Source organism: Protopterus annectens, chromosome 4.part1, assembly GCF_019279795.1.
Source record: "Protopterus annectens isolate FY-2018-M chromosome 4.part1, PAN1.0, whole genome shotgun sequence".
Lineage (NCBI taxonomy): Eukaryota > Metazoa > Chordata > Ceratodontiformes > Protopteridae > Protopterus > Protopterus annectens.
The window spans coordinates 116,251,292-116,266,775 of record NC_056734.1 but is presented as its reverse complement, the minus strand read 5'-3'; the positions used below and the strand labels follow the sequence as shown (position 1 = coordinate 116,266,775).

The 15,484-nt window shown below is 41.1% G+C and overlaps 1 protein-coding gene across 2 annotated transcripts in view; it reads right to left on the bottom strand.

Moving 5' to 3' along the window:
* The window catches only part of DZIP1L (DAZ interacting zinc finger protein 1 like), a 1,070,134-nt gene that overhangs the window by 365,637 nt on the left and 689,013 nt on the right, over nt 1–15,484 (bottom strand). For both annotated transcript variants that reach the window (XM_044070018.1, XM_044070019.1), the window contains one exon: nt 989–1,069. In XM_044070018.1, coding sequence (XP_043925953.1) covers nt 989–1,069 — 81 coding nt within the window. The remainder of the gene's footprint in view (nt 1–988; nt 1,070–15,484) is intronic.

Below are 15,484 nucleotides of genomic sequence, written 5' to 3'. Positions count from 1 at the left end.
ATATATATATATATATATATAGACATAGATATAGATATAGATATATATATATATATATATATATATATATATATATATATAAAAATACAAGAAAGACCTAGATAAGCTAGAGTTTTCGCACTTTTTAGTTTTTCTTTTAAGAATTTATGGATACATTTAGGCCAATGAAGCCCACTATCTGGGGACATGCATATTTATTTCAGCCTTTTTATGACCTCAAAAAAAAGCCATGGTCATTCAGTAGCCATATAATTTATTGGTCATTTACATACATCCCATGGGCCTCTATTACATGAGGTTTAAGGTATCACAGAGTGAAAACTCCGACTTGTCTAGCTTTTTCTTGTAGTTTTAATAACAGATTTGTCTGTGCAACCTTTTTACTATCTATACAAACATACACACACATATGTGTATGACACTAACTCTACAGAAGCACATCTGCACAAAAGGGGAATAACCTTTGCATTGCTGCCATTAACTAAACAACAACTATAGCAATGCATGATTAAATCCTACTAATAAATTCAAAACATGTAAAAATTGACTTGATAATATCCAATATTTTATTATAAGCTTCACTGCTAAACTGCATTGTTAAAACAAGAAATAGTAAGCATAAGCATATTACTAAATAAAGAAACAAGTAAAGTTTTCAGTGAGACTGTCAATGACAACAGATCTCAATAAAATACATTACTTTAGTTTTAAACAATATATTTTATCAGTTTTTACAACCAAATCAAGGCTTGTAAATGCTCACTGAATTCCCATGTTGTCATGAAAAATACTGGTAGGACATTACTGAATGAAACGTTAACACGTCACGACACCTTAGCTATCACATGTTGAAAATGTTACAGTACTGCTGGCTATTCTGATAGTGAATTAAATCCACATTGTTATTTGACTACATCAGCATAATAAAGCTGATATCACACACAGGATAGCAACTGCATACTATTCAGTTCCCATATCTCTTACTCACCTTCTTCCTCTTCTGATACCTCCTCCTCTTCTTCAGATTCTTCTTCCGGGGGTGCACTTTTAACTTTCTGCACAGCCACTTCTGAAACGTAGAAATACATATTAGCTATTAAGACTACAGACTGGGAATAATAGGAAACAGGCGAAAATAACACTCTGCCAATATATTATCTGCCAACTTTGAAGTAAAGAACTCTTCAGCAAGCCCAACTGTCACTGTTAACAAGATATATCCAGGGACACTACATATTAATACAGCACTGTACCGTTTACTTATTTGACATTTGTTAACCGGGAGAGACAGATGGGTCACAGAACTAGTTTTCAGTGGAGGCACGGGGAGAAAAGCTCCACATTTAGACATTTGGGTCCATACACAGATTACAGTTTTTACAACACAATGTTACTTATGACTTTACTTTATACATCACAAAAAGATTAAGGTTTAAGAATGTACAGTTACTTAGAGTTTTGCTTAAAATTTTACATGATTTCAAAACATTAAGACGCATTACAATAGATTTTGTGAAAAATAATGTACTTGGAATCATATGGACATGTGAATAGGCTTACTATAAATCATATAAGATAGCTTTACTTGGAGAAGGAAAGAAAGGTATTATAGTTTGGGAATTATAGCTTTAGTGGAGGGACAGGAGAAGAGTAAAGACTAAGGTTTGGGTGAGAGTAGGAATGTAATTGGGGAGGCTTCATAGATACATAAGAGAGAAAGAAAAGAAAAAGGAGGGTAGGGCAGGTAGTTACTTAAAAAAATCCACATTATGATGCATTTGCTCTCTTTCTCAATTACTAAATGTTGAACAATAATCCATTTATAGAACAACAAAAAAATTCTGCTGAGTAGATAAGACTTTTAAGGGTATTATATAACTCATGTCAGAATGCAGTACTTCAGTGAAGATTTTCAGCTGTAACTTGCTGTACTCTCTTAAGACGATAACAGGGCATCAACATATCTTTTGACTACCCACCCAATAATATATAAAGGCAGTCTACCTCAAATTTTTTGCACACCAGAGACATGAAAAAGCAATATCCCCAACAGATGAATGAAAGAAACCGACTAAAAAAATTTCCAAGACGAGGTGAATATCCAGGCAAAGACCATAAAACTAAATGTAATATCTGAAAACCTTAATGAGAAGACATACATTTAAGTACATGAAGGGTTGAGCATACCTGCTGGCTGAAATGGTTTCAAAGATGTAACATTAATACATCTTGTGTAATCGTCCTCTTTCTTTTCAAGTTTTATTGAACATATTCACAGGCTGGGTAAAGGTGAGGTAAAAAGAAGGAGAGGGGATGTAGAAAAATGTAATGACTGAATACCAACAAAAAATTCTTCTTTTTACACACACATCTAAAATATTGTTACCAAAGTTAGACACTAGATACAAGCACCGCTTGTCAGAAGGCAGGGTAAGAAGGTAATAAGTGAACATGAGCTCAAATACCTATATCTGAAAGTTACTGGTCTAAAAGCTCTGATCAGGGCATCCATCTACTGAAGGGTGATAGTTTCAAGCTTCGTTGAGTTATCAACAATGCCACTTGAGAATGTTCCTTTACATTTATACAAGTCTGATAAAGCAAGGGAGAGAACAGATTTCATCAAACATTACTTTTTTTTACATAACAGCTCCCTTTTGAAACGTTGAAACTCAAAATGCAAAGTGACAACAAGCCAAAAAAAGACAGAAAACACAGGAGAAGTGCAAATGTTATCACTCTTCTCCTTTAAAATTCTATTTGCAGGTAGGGAGCAAGCTACTCCTCCACCCCCTCCTGAACTTATATATACCAATTCCAAGACGGTCATACCTTGGAGAAAGGGGAATTTTCCAAGAAATGGCATCTCAGACTTAGTATATGCAAGTCCAATCTTTCGGCCATTCTGTCTCCATATTTCGGAACTTGCTCTAGCTGGTCCCATCTTTTCAAACAATTATCTTACTTAACATGCTTAATTAGCATTTGCTTCTTCGGGACCATCTATTTCAACTGCAACAAATGCAAAAGTTATGTAGAAGACACAGATCAGGTGACAGTCAAAGGCATCAAAAGAAAACCTTATAAAGTAGGGTAGACTAATCCATACTGTTTTTTTAAACACCTTTATTAAGTCCTTACATTTTAAACAGTGACATAGGTACACATACAATAACAGAAAAAAAAAAAACATAGCAAACATTTCCTTTTCATGCATAATGCGTACATGTTTTCTTCACAATTATAATTCAATCCAGAATTAAATAAAATGCTTAATTACTGCCTTCCCTTAAATCTCATTCCTCCTCATAAACGAGATTCTGCATGAATTGCTCCAAAAATTCTATTAATTTCTTTTCAATTTTCTCCTTCCTTTTTTTAAGGATCTCTTCTCCATTTCTTTTATCTCCTTTACAGTATTCAGTACTTCAATTACAGATGGGTTAGATTTTAATTTCCATTTTCTAGTAATCGTTTTTTTTTCCTCCAGACAATAGCATTAAACTTAGTAAGGCCTTACCGTGTTTGGGAAATTCAGATCCTTTGTCTGAGCTCAAAAAAACAAGTTATGTCTTACCATAACATTCCATCTGTATTGTAGATCTTTATTCATTCATTACAATTAGGACTTCGGTTCCGTCCTCAGAACCGATACAGCCGTTTCCAAGCTTGCGCCAGCCAAAAACTCTCAGCTAAGACCTACCTATAATGCTCCTTTCCCAGTTACTCCAGATCGAGTTTGCCCGCCCCAATATAAGAGAGGCAGTAATAGAAAAAAAGTATAAGGCTCTGTCTGAGCAAATACCCTAACCAATAGTTCCTAAAGTCCACCAGGAGTCCAGGCAAGGGGAAGGAGGGCAGGAAGTAATGAATGAACAAAGATCTACAACACAGATGGAATGTTATGATAAGACATAAATTCTTTATCTGATGTTGTAAATCTTTGTTTATTCATTAAAATTAGGACCGAGTCCCCAGCTACTTGAGTCCTGGGTGGCCCTAAGGAAGGATATTCCTGAGCACCATAGAACCAAAAGATGCTCGTCCCCTGGAGGCCAAATCCAAGTTGTAATGAGAGATAAAGTGGCTACTGCACAGATATCATCCATAGAGGCTCTGGAATGAAATGCTACAGAAGTAGCCATAGATCTGGTAGAATGAGCCTTTATTCTGGAAGGTAAGGATACCTTATTCTGTTGGGAGATAAAGGTAATGACGTTTCTAAGCCAGGAGGATAAAGTCACTTTGGAAACAGGTTTACCCAATCTGAGTCCTGCAAAGGCCACAAACAATTGATCTGTTTTCCTGAAAGATTTAGTCCTGTCCAAATAACAGCGGAGCTGCCAATGCACATCAAGGGTGTGCAAAAGGTACCCCCCTCTATTAGAATGCTGAGGGAAGAAAACTCCCAGGTCAATAGATTGGTTAATGGAAAATACAGAAATGACCTTGGGAAGAAAGAAGGGTCAGTACGAAGGGACACCCTATATGTGTGGAAGATCAAGTAAGGTCTCATGACATTCAAGGCCTGCAGCTCAGATACTCTTCTTGCTGAGATAAGTGCTACTAGAAGTAAGGTTTTCCATGACAAAAACTTTAAATCACATGAATCAAAGGGCACGAAAGGAAGACCTGTGAGAGACTGAAGTCAAGTCCCAGGGTTCTACTGGAGGCTTGACCGAAGTTTAATGTGTAATACTCCTTTCAAAAATGTCTTGCATAGGCAGTGTGACATAATCGAAGAATTATCAAACCCATTATGAAAAACGGCGATAGCTGCTAAATGTACAGTGATCATCGATGCTGAGGCTCCTGTGTGTAAAAGAGTCATCAGTTACTGAAGGATACTTTTGAACAGACATAGAGAAGGGATCCATGTTCTGATCTTTGGCCCAAATAGAAAACCTAGTCCATTTACTAGAATAAACTTCCCTGGTGGAAGGTTTGTGTGAAACCAGAAGAATTTCACGAACAGGGGATGGGATGTCAGGCAGCCTGACAATCATTGGAAGTGGAGGAACCAAGCTGTGAGCCTGAGACTGTGGAGATTCGGATGAATAGATCCCTGAGGATGAGATAACAGGTCATAGGAAGGATCCAGCATCCATGGGCTATGAATCAGATGAAGCCCTAGAAACAGGAACCAGACTTGACAGGGCCAATAGGGGGCAATGAGGATCACTTTGCTTCTCAACCTCTGAGCTTTCTGGAGAAATTTGGAATGAGGGGAAATGGAGGAAAGGTATATATAAGAACCTGAAGCTAATCGTGCATTAGAGCTTCCTTTGGGGATTCCCCCTGAGGGGGGAATCAGGGCAAAGTAGCTTCTGCATTTGTTGTTTAGGGGGGAAGCAAACAGATTGCAGCAAGGCTTGCCCCAGCGTTCGAAGATCAGATCAGCTGTTACAGGGTTGAGGGACCACTCGTGAGGCATCAACATGTTCCTCTTCAGATTGTCCGCAATAAGATTGGAACTCCTGGGAATATGCGTTGCTATAAAAAAGTGGTTGGAAGCTATCGCCCAGTGCCAAATCCTCATGGCTTCCCAACACAGGGAGTAAGACCTGGCTCTGCCTTGCTTGTTGATATACCAGACAACTGCCATGTTGTCTGACTAAACTGCAATGGTCCCAGAAGGTAGGGATGCATGGAACGCTTGCAACGCTAAGAGAACTGTCCTCAGTTCCAGGACATTTATGTGCAAATTTGCCTCCATGGGGGACCAGATGCCTTGGACCATCTTTCCCTGGAAACCCCCTCCCCTAACAGGGAAGCGTACGTGGTCGCCGTGGCCATGAGAAGACAGAAAGGTCAACACCAAAGATTTGTTTGTGGCTTCATCCACCATAGCATGTCTTCCTTGCAACGGTTTGTAAGACGTATCATGTGGTCGAGTGGGTGAGTTAAAATCGACCATTGTGCGGAAAGGAGCCACTGCAAGATTCTCATGTGCAGCCTCGCCAGTGGTACTAACGTAATGGCAGCTGCCATGGAGCCTAAGAGTTGCAGTACAAGGCATGCTGGTACATAGGTCTGAGGAAGAAGGTCTTGGATTTGGTGTCTTATTTTCGAAAGCCTGTGACGGGGGAGAGAAGCTTGACAGGATGTTGTGTCGAAGACTGCTCCAATAAATTTCCAGTGTCTTTGTTGGGGAAATTTGAGATTTTTCTTGTTGATTGTAATCCCCAAGTGGAGAGCGAGACCTTGAGTGTAAGAGAGGCTGCGGACTAGGAGATTCCTGGTTGGAGAGGTAAGGAGCCAATTGTCTAGATACGGAAACACCTGGAATCCGTGTGGTTGAAGATGAGCTACCACAACTGCCATACATTTGGTGAACACTTGGGGGGGGTTGTCGAGAGACCGAATGGCAGTGCCCTGAACTGGTAGTGATTGGCTCCCAGCCAGAAGCAGAGAAACCTCTGGGAGCAGTGATCCATCTTTATGTGGTAGTACGCGTCCTGGAGGTCTATAGAGCACATCCAGTTGTCCCTCCCTAGGAAGGGGAGAATGGACTGTACAGTGACCATCCATAATTTTTGAGGTTTGATAAATTTGTTCAATAGGCTGAGATCCAGGATTGGTCTCCAGTCCCCTGTCTTTTTTGGCACTAAAAAGAACCTTGAGTAAAACCCGAATCCTGTCTGGTCTGGTGGGACTGGTTGGATGACTCTTTTCTTAGCAGCTTTTCTATTTCTAAGGCTGCTAATTCCCTCTGATTGGGTGGTACATCGGGGATTTGTTTGACGGGTCTGGGAGTTAAATTGAATGATATTTGGTAGCCTCTGGATATTATTCTCTGCACTCAAACATCGGTAGTAATAAGTTGCCAGGCTGGTAGGTGCAGAGGAAAGCAATCAAGCTGCTGCTCAGGAGCACTGGTAGGGTCTGCCGGAGAAAGAATCTCTAGCGCCCTGGTTACGCGGACCCCCTCTACCCCGAAAGAGGCGTCTTCCAGATGAGTTGCCCCCTCTGCCCCGGGGGGGATTGCTCACCACGACTGCCACAAAAAGATCCTTGGGATTTCTTGAACCACATTTTTCCTCCCTTTTGGTTCCTGGAGTAAGTCCTCTGGGGGTTGGAAAAGCGTATGCCCATAACAGACAAGGTCTTTCCGTCTTTTTCACTTCGTGCAAGTGTGTCTCGTACTTTGAGCATGTCCGTCCAAGTTGGGCATCTTACGCCCACACTTGTCACACTGTTTAAACCCCAACTTAGCTTTGTCTGACATAGTAAGGCAACAAGGCTATCCTAATAGAAAAAACAAAAGTGAGAGAATACCAATGATGGTATTTAACTACCATGATAAAGGGTAGGGAATAGAAGAAGGTTATAGGCGACAGTGAGAAAAAGCTAAATTGACTAAAAAATAAGAAATTTTGAGGAGAAACTATATTAAAAATCACAATTTTCCACTTAGCTTTGAGAGAGACGGCAAGCGCGTCTGATGAGGAATGCAGCAAATGAGATCTGGAGTAACTAGGAGTAGGGCATTATGGGTAGGTCTTAGCTGAGAGTTTTTGGCTGGCGCGAGCTTGGAAACGGCTGTATCAGTTCTGAGGACGGAACCGAAGTCCTAATTGTAATGAATAAACAAAGATTAAAAACATCATATGAAATATTCCTTAGTTACAACCATTTGCTCCCCCAACATTTCGGACAAAGTACTTTGTAGGGAATGTTCAAAAATTTGCCAACTCATTATACTCCCAAAAACATAGTCCCAATTGCCTTTCTCTCTCTGCTCCATCTTATCTCCAGTTCTTTCTACCTACCTGAGGAAAAATTATCTGAAGTCTGTTTAAGGTATACAAATACCTATGCAAAAACTTCCAAGCAAAATTCTTATACCTTTTGGACTTTGCTGCATACTTGAGAGCTATATAGATGTCTTCCCAATAGTCTGTTATGTTGCCTTTCCATTCTCTCTTTCCAATATTTTCTGCCACATTTTGATGGTTATAGTTGTGTATAAAATGTATGTCCTACTCATTACCCCTTTTTAACAGAAACTTCTGTTCTAGACAATTAAAAACTGTACCAGACCTGGTCCTTCACCTAGTACTCCCCATCCCTTTCTCTTTGCCTATACTGTGTTATCAATCCCTAGTAGGAAAGTCAGTCTCTAACCTACAGTCCAAACTTCTGCTTAGCATCACCCCAACCTAAATAAGTTTTGTTTTCTAGTTAATTGCTCCAAGTACATTAGTTCCTTTGTTAATTTTCCCCAGTAAATTTCAGCCCTCACTAGAATGTTTGATATACCACTACTTGCAGTCATTCCTGTTGGTCAAAACCTTCCTCTATTCCCAACTTTTTTTGTAGAAGAGTGAATTAACTGGAACTTAGTTGCTTGGTAATTATTTATTGTTTAATCTGCACTTGAGAGCTGCTTTTGCTGTGTTTTTTACATTAAGAAATTCCAGTAGCAAACATATTGTGGCAGAGGGTGTTTACCTCATCTCTCTCAATTGGGAAGCACAGCCGAAAGCTCAAAATGTGGTTGTTTATTGGCAAGAGGGCATAGGAGGCAGTTTTCAAGCTTTTTTCTCTGCTTGGAGCTGAACCCTGGACCGTGACAGTTAGCAGGGCCCTGTATGGTAGCAAACGCCTAGAAAGTAAAACTTATCTATAAAGTTAGGAGTAGATCTGAAACCTGTTAAAAGGTGTAGTACTGCAGAGAAATAAGCTAAGAGCAGCTAGCTTGTACATCAAATAGCACTACAATTTCCTAGCATTATATAACATCCTGCCCTTAAACTACTCTAGGAGACCCCTTGTTAAAATCCAATCCTTAATCCTAAACAGCCAACCCTATTATATGATCAAACATGAGTATGCAATTTCCAAATTTCTCTGTGGCCAGCTTGGTAGATTTGGGCATTGTAAGGTAATGTAGCAATCGTCTCATGTTCTCAAACAACCAATTAATCATTAAAGAAAATAGCACAGTATGCTTGAGATGTAAATATACAACTTCCTTGGAGGGAAAAAATATCATGTACAAATGAGTTTGTCAAGAATACCCATACCACATCAGTCACACATACAGTTCATCACCACACACACACACACACACACACACACACACACACACACACACACACACACACACACACACACACACACACACACACACACACAGTTTTATGCTAAAGCATTAAAGAAACCTTCCCAAATCTCAAAGAACTCTAAAGACACCCAATGGCAACACTGCTACTCAGAAATTACTAAATCACACACCAAAAGCAACACCAGACATCTCACATAAGCCTAACAATCCTGAAAGTGCAAAGCCCATATGGCAAGCATACACTTTACCTAATACTCTTGTCATTGGGGACTCCACAGTGTGACACATAGATGCCCACCCACCAGGTTAGACATGGAGAAGACAACAGTTAGTTGCCTATCTGGAGCCTGGATCCACAATATCATGCACTCAAGTTACTGCACCCCATATAGCACTATAATTCTAGTAAATTCCATTAGGGTGTAAATGATCCAAGACATACCTAACTGGACTATACGAAAAGAGATATAATGGATCTCACAGAATATGTGTCACAGAAAAGTATGAGCCTTGCACTGAGCTGCATTCTACCTTCACCAAGGATGATGCCACAGTGCAAACAAAAAAAGACTGATTAAAAAAATTGGCTTAGTTTCTGGTGTCACTCCAGGAGGATCCAATATCTGTCAGCATGGGAGAATATGGTTGTACCTGTCCCCCTAGCCTTTTGAATACTGGCTAAAACTTTATCCACTCCCTTGGACCCTTTTTTAGGCAATACCAAAAAGACAAAACTACATAGTGAAAAAGTCTACAAGCAGCCCTAAGGTGTTACTGTTCAATGCTTGGAGTCTAAACAAAAAACTCCACACTCTACAAGCCCTCCTCACTCTGGAGAATTCAGATGTCTGTGCCGTGACTGAGGCTTGGTTTAAAGATGTAAAAAGTACTCCAGAAGTTCATAGGTTCATAGGTTTATACTAGGCTATCTGCCCTAAGGCATTTATAAGCCTAGCCCAAATTATTGTGGCTTACGCCACCCCTTATATGAAAAAATACTGTGCCCATTAGTTTGTTGTGCCTCTGTCCAGCAGTGACCCAGAGATGATTCCCGGGGTAAACCTACGATCTCCCATCCACAGGTCTAGATTTCTCTTGAACAGAGTCAGCGAGGTGCTCTGCCTCACATGGACCGGGATTTTATTCCACAGCATAGGGAGTCTCTGAGTGATAAATCTATCCCTCCAGCACGTCCTATTTATATCCGTGCTAAGGTTTAAGTCGCTTGCTCTAGTGGTTTTGGTGGATTTGGATTTTTGAGGTGGAGCATGTCCATTAATTCGGGTTGGACATGGCCTTGTATGTCAGGCACATGTCACCTCTGAGCAGACGGTATGCGACTGAATAGAGCTGGAGTTTCTTCAATCTGGCAGCATATGACAGATTTTGGAGTCCCTTTATCCTTTTGGTGAGGAACTTTTGGGGTCTCTCCAATTGCTGCAGATGTCGGGTGAGATACATCCCGAATGGGGCATTGTACTCGATCATTGGTCTGATAAGTGAAGAGTACAGGGAACAATGACCTCACTAGATCTGGATGTGAATCCTTCATGATCAGGTGGGCAATGTAGAAGGTCTTTCTAACCACTTTAGCAATGTGAGTGTCAAAAGAAAGGCCACTGTCAACCTGGGTCCCCAGGTCCCTGATAACCTCTTCTGTGCTTAGTGGATTGCCACCTATATGGTAGCTTGGGGTTACCTTGTTTTTCCCGAAGGGTATGACTATACACTTTTTGGCGTTTAACTTCAGGCCATGGCTCTGGCACCAGCTATCTGTTTCCGTGAGTCCCTTCTGAAGGATATCAGTGTCCGATGCACTTTCCACTATGGCGCCCAGTTTGCAGTCATCTGCAAACTTTGTCAGCCAAAGTCCTCCCATGTTGGCCTGTACTTCTGAGAAGTAGATGCCAAACAATACGGGGCCAAGGACCGAGCCCTGTGGGACACCACTTGTGACCGGCTTGGAGTCTGACACAGCGCCAGCAACTCTAACCCTGTGGGTTCTGTCCTTAAGCCAGTTTGCAACCCATCTTGTGACATATGGGTTTACATTTAAGCTGGTAAGTTTTTCTACAATACCCGAGTGGGGTATTGTGTCGAAAGCCTTTGCAAGGTCAAGGTAGGCTGTATGGACTGCCTTTCCTCATCAATGGCCTTGGTGACTATTTCAAGAAGTCGACCAAGTTCAAAAGGCATGATCTTCCCTTGACAAAGCCAAACTGGGTCGGGTCCAATGTCTGCAAGTCCCCTATATCTTTGTTTATGAGCTCCATTATGATCCTCTCCATAGCTTTGCAGACTAGACTTGTTAAGCTTATGGGCGGTAATTACCAGGGTCCGTGAGGCGCCACCTTTGTGGAGTGGGACCACAGTTGCCGTCACGCCACTCCTTGGGCACGTATCCTGTGGTAAGGCTGAGATTAAACAGCTGCCTTATGTGCGGGTTTAATTCCTCATTTAGCTCGTGTAGCACACAGCCGGGGACACCATCTCGTCCCATTGATGCTGTGTTTTTAGCTTTAGAGAGAGCAGCTTTCACCTGCGCATTTGAGATGTCCGGGAGGCTACACTCGGCTGGGATAGTTCTCTCTCCTTTAGGGGGGGAGAGGGGAGTGAAGTTTGCACTGAACCTGTCTGCCAGTATGTTGGCAATGTCTGTGGGTTCAGTGATTTTTGTATCATTTTGGACTAATTCTGAGCATATCTGTGAGTTTCCACCCAGGTTCCTAACACAGCTGAAAAAGGCCTTATGATTGTCCTTTGAATCCATGGCAATTTTTCTCTCAAAATTGGCCTTAGTTGATTTTATGAGTGCTCGTAATTTTTTACTAATAATGATCAGGGGTGACTTCCCTTTTATGGATTTTGTTCTATCATGTAATAGCTTTCTCCTCTTATTGTAAAGTTTGTTAATGTGCAAGGCTACAGTCCCCTCCACACATTTAGACCAACAACAGCACAGACTGTGGTCAAAGGTGAAGGCATTACAATTGATGTTAGCAACAAATATACCTCCAGGCTGGTTAAACACGATGATACACATGCAAGTCACCATAGGTAATGTCCTTCCCACCCCCACCCCATGTCATGTCCTCACTATTGAGGTCTGGTCACAAAGCTGTCTCATTTGAAGTAAAATTAAACCTAGAAAATCCAGATAAACCAGTAACAGTTGAGAACTTTTCAAAGGTAAATTACATCCTATAAGCAGTTTGCCAAAATGTAAGGATCCCCCCAACCCTGAGACCACAGCTACCTATGCAGAATTATTCACAGTCACTATACAAACATGTGAAGGGCTGCATAGAGGCTGCCATACCTACCAAAAAAAAAAACACTAGAAACATACCCCACTGGTAGAATCCTCACCTAAACAGGATATATAATAAAAGAAGAAAACTCATGGCCAAAATCGGGAAAATAACTCCCTTAAAGCAAAGTACTCTGTTATTCAACTAAATGAGAAACTGTGAGGTCTAAGTCCAATAAGGCCAACTATAAGGTCAGGATAGCCTCACAGACTAAGGAAAATCAGATGGCCTTCTTCAGCTACATCACGAACCTTACAGGTAACACGCAGCAGTGTGCTGAACTGGTGGCGACCAGTATCGCCTACACTGATCAGGGTAACACAGCAAATCTACTGGATGAAAAATTCAGCTCAAGCTTCACCCCCCCCCACTGCTCCCCAACAGGTGAAAAATACTCCAACATACTTCCCCCAGCTATCAGCAAGCGTAATCCCTATTTGAGTGTGCTCAAGAAATGAGAAGGTGCAGGTACATTCTTCCCTTAGCCCCCCCCCCCCAACATAGGGGACGGCATGTGCAGACCAATGGATTTGTGCAAATCCTAATGCGAGAGCTCAGGGATGGCACAAGAAGATATGCTCTCATGTTCCATCCTCTGTACATGGTCTCTTGCAGATCAAGTCATGCAGTTATTACTTGTTTGTCTAGGTATTCAGTTGTTCTGGCACATTTGGTATGAATAATATGGAGCAGCGTAGTTCTTTCATAAAAAAGGTTTAGGGAGTGCAGTACGAACTAAAAGTGACTTCTAAAAAAAGTAATATGTTGCTGATAAAGGCAACATAATACTAAATATTAAAAAGACTATATTAATAACTATCAGTCGCATGGAAATAAAAATGGTATAACTTCTTTTAACAAAAAGAAGTGTGCTTGACGTTATTGTAACTGAGAAACCAGCTGTGCCCTAATCTGGGCCAATTTATGAAAACTTATTGGTTTTGTAAGACAGCTATAGGGTAGCAGAAGAGGTATTTGGCATAAAGGGCATTTCTGTACACCCTTATTTTAGCTTGTGAAATAATCTTTGTTTAAAGTCTTGGGGGCATTCTGTGCATGTTTAATGCCTCAGAGTCTGTTTTAAATTAAGTATATGTATTGCAATTAAATTTAGTGTGCCATAAAAAGAAGTTATGTGTTCACCATAACGTTCCATGTGTGTTGTCCATCTCGCCTTCATTCTGTACTGGTTGGGTTCGGAACCAATCCTCGGTTCCGACTCGGCCATTTACAAAAGCTCAAGGTCTTCAACTAGCTCGTGGCTTACACCCTATCACATGATGCCTTAGGGAATTCCCCAGATCTTGTTTGCTGGTATACTAATATATACACACAAAAATTTACTACTTTACAAACCAAGAAGAGGGTCAGAGAATATTAGACGCCAAATAAATCCTCTCGGTCCTCTAGGATCCAAAGGCTGGGGGAAGGAGGGTGGAATATAAGAATGAAGGCAAGATGGAAAACATACATGGAATGTTCTGGTGAGTACATAACCTCTTTATGGTCTATATGACGCTACTGAATGGACTAAATAGCGAATGCTATTTAGTCGATCCGATACTGTCGAAATGGCAAAATAGCAAAGTCACGGAACATCAAATATTTTTCCCAGGGAAAAAATTTGGTGGGTCGTCTTCGGGACTTTGACATTTCCTCCACTATGGTGCAATCTCAGAGTTGGTATATTTAAGTAGGGGGTGTGTGGGTAGGAGGCGAAGCCCCCCACTTAAATTTGTGTTTAACTTTTTTTTTTTTTTTTTTTTTTTTTCTTACGGAGCAGTGAATTTTTTCCCTGGGAAAAAATTTGCTGTTCCGTTTGTTCGACATTTTGATGTTTTGATATTATAGGTACGATGAAATAGCATTTGCTATTTACATTGTATGATAATATGATATAGACGCCTTCTTTATGTGATGTTGTCCTATCTCACCTTCATTCTGCACTGGTTGGGACAGTGTCCCAAGCACCATCTTCCTCAGGTGGCTCAAGGGAGAATATTCTTCAGAACAGTGGACCCAAAAGAGGCCCTGGAGGCCAAATCAACTTTGTAATGAGTAATAAAGGTATGAGGTCTTCCCTATGTTGCTGCAGCACAAATGGTATCAACTGGCAGTTTGGCCTGAAAGGCAAAAGAGGTAGAAATAGCTCTGGTGGAATGATGTCATACTTTGTCGAGAAGTTGTTTGTTTTAGGATTTGTACGTGAATGTAATGCAATATGACAACCATCTGGAGAGAGTGGTCTTGGTAACCGGAGCACCTTTTTTGCAGTCTGAGAAAGACACAAATAATTGGTCAGTCTTTCTAAAGTCCTTCGTTTTGTGCAAGTATAAATGTAGTTGCCTATGTATATATAGTTGGTGTAAAAAGAAGTTATGTACCTACCATAAAGTTCCATGTTAGTTGTCTTCATCTCACCTTCTTTCTTGCTTGTTGGGATCAGAGCCGATCAGAGCCTCCAACTCGGCCATCTTCTATAGCTCAAGAGCTGTTTACTGGCTCGAGGCTACCCCTTATCCCATGACTCCTAGCGCTAGCTACCCAGATCTCGTTTGAAATAGCTAACCCCAGCCATAGCTATGGAATGAAACCCCTCCAAACAGAGGGCTAAACCTACCTGTTATAACCTCTAAGTCAGTAGAGGAAACAAACCAGAGAACACTCAGCCAGTGAAACCTAAACTCCTCTCGGTCCAATAAGATAGGGGGATGGAGGGGGGGGGGAGCTATAGAAGATGGCCGAGTCGGAGCCGAGGATCAGCTCCGATCCCAACAAGCAAGAAACGAAGGCGAGATAGACAACTTAACATCATATATTCTGCCTTATTGCCATACTCGGGGGGGGGGGGGGGGGACTGGTAAGTCTATGGATTGGTTTAAGTTTGATTCTGAGCATACTTTATCCTTGTGGAACTGCATATATGGGAGTTTGATAGACAATGCTTGCAACTCCAAAACTTTCCTAGCTGAAGTGATAGCTATTAAGAAAATAGTCTTCCAGGTTAAGAACTTCAAGTCACAGGATGATGCAGGCTCAAAGGGGGGGAAGAATCATAAGGGATAATATAAAATTCAGGTTCCATATGAGTGGAGGTGGTTTA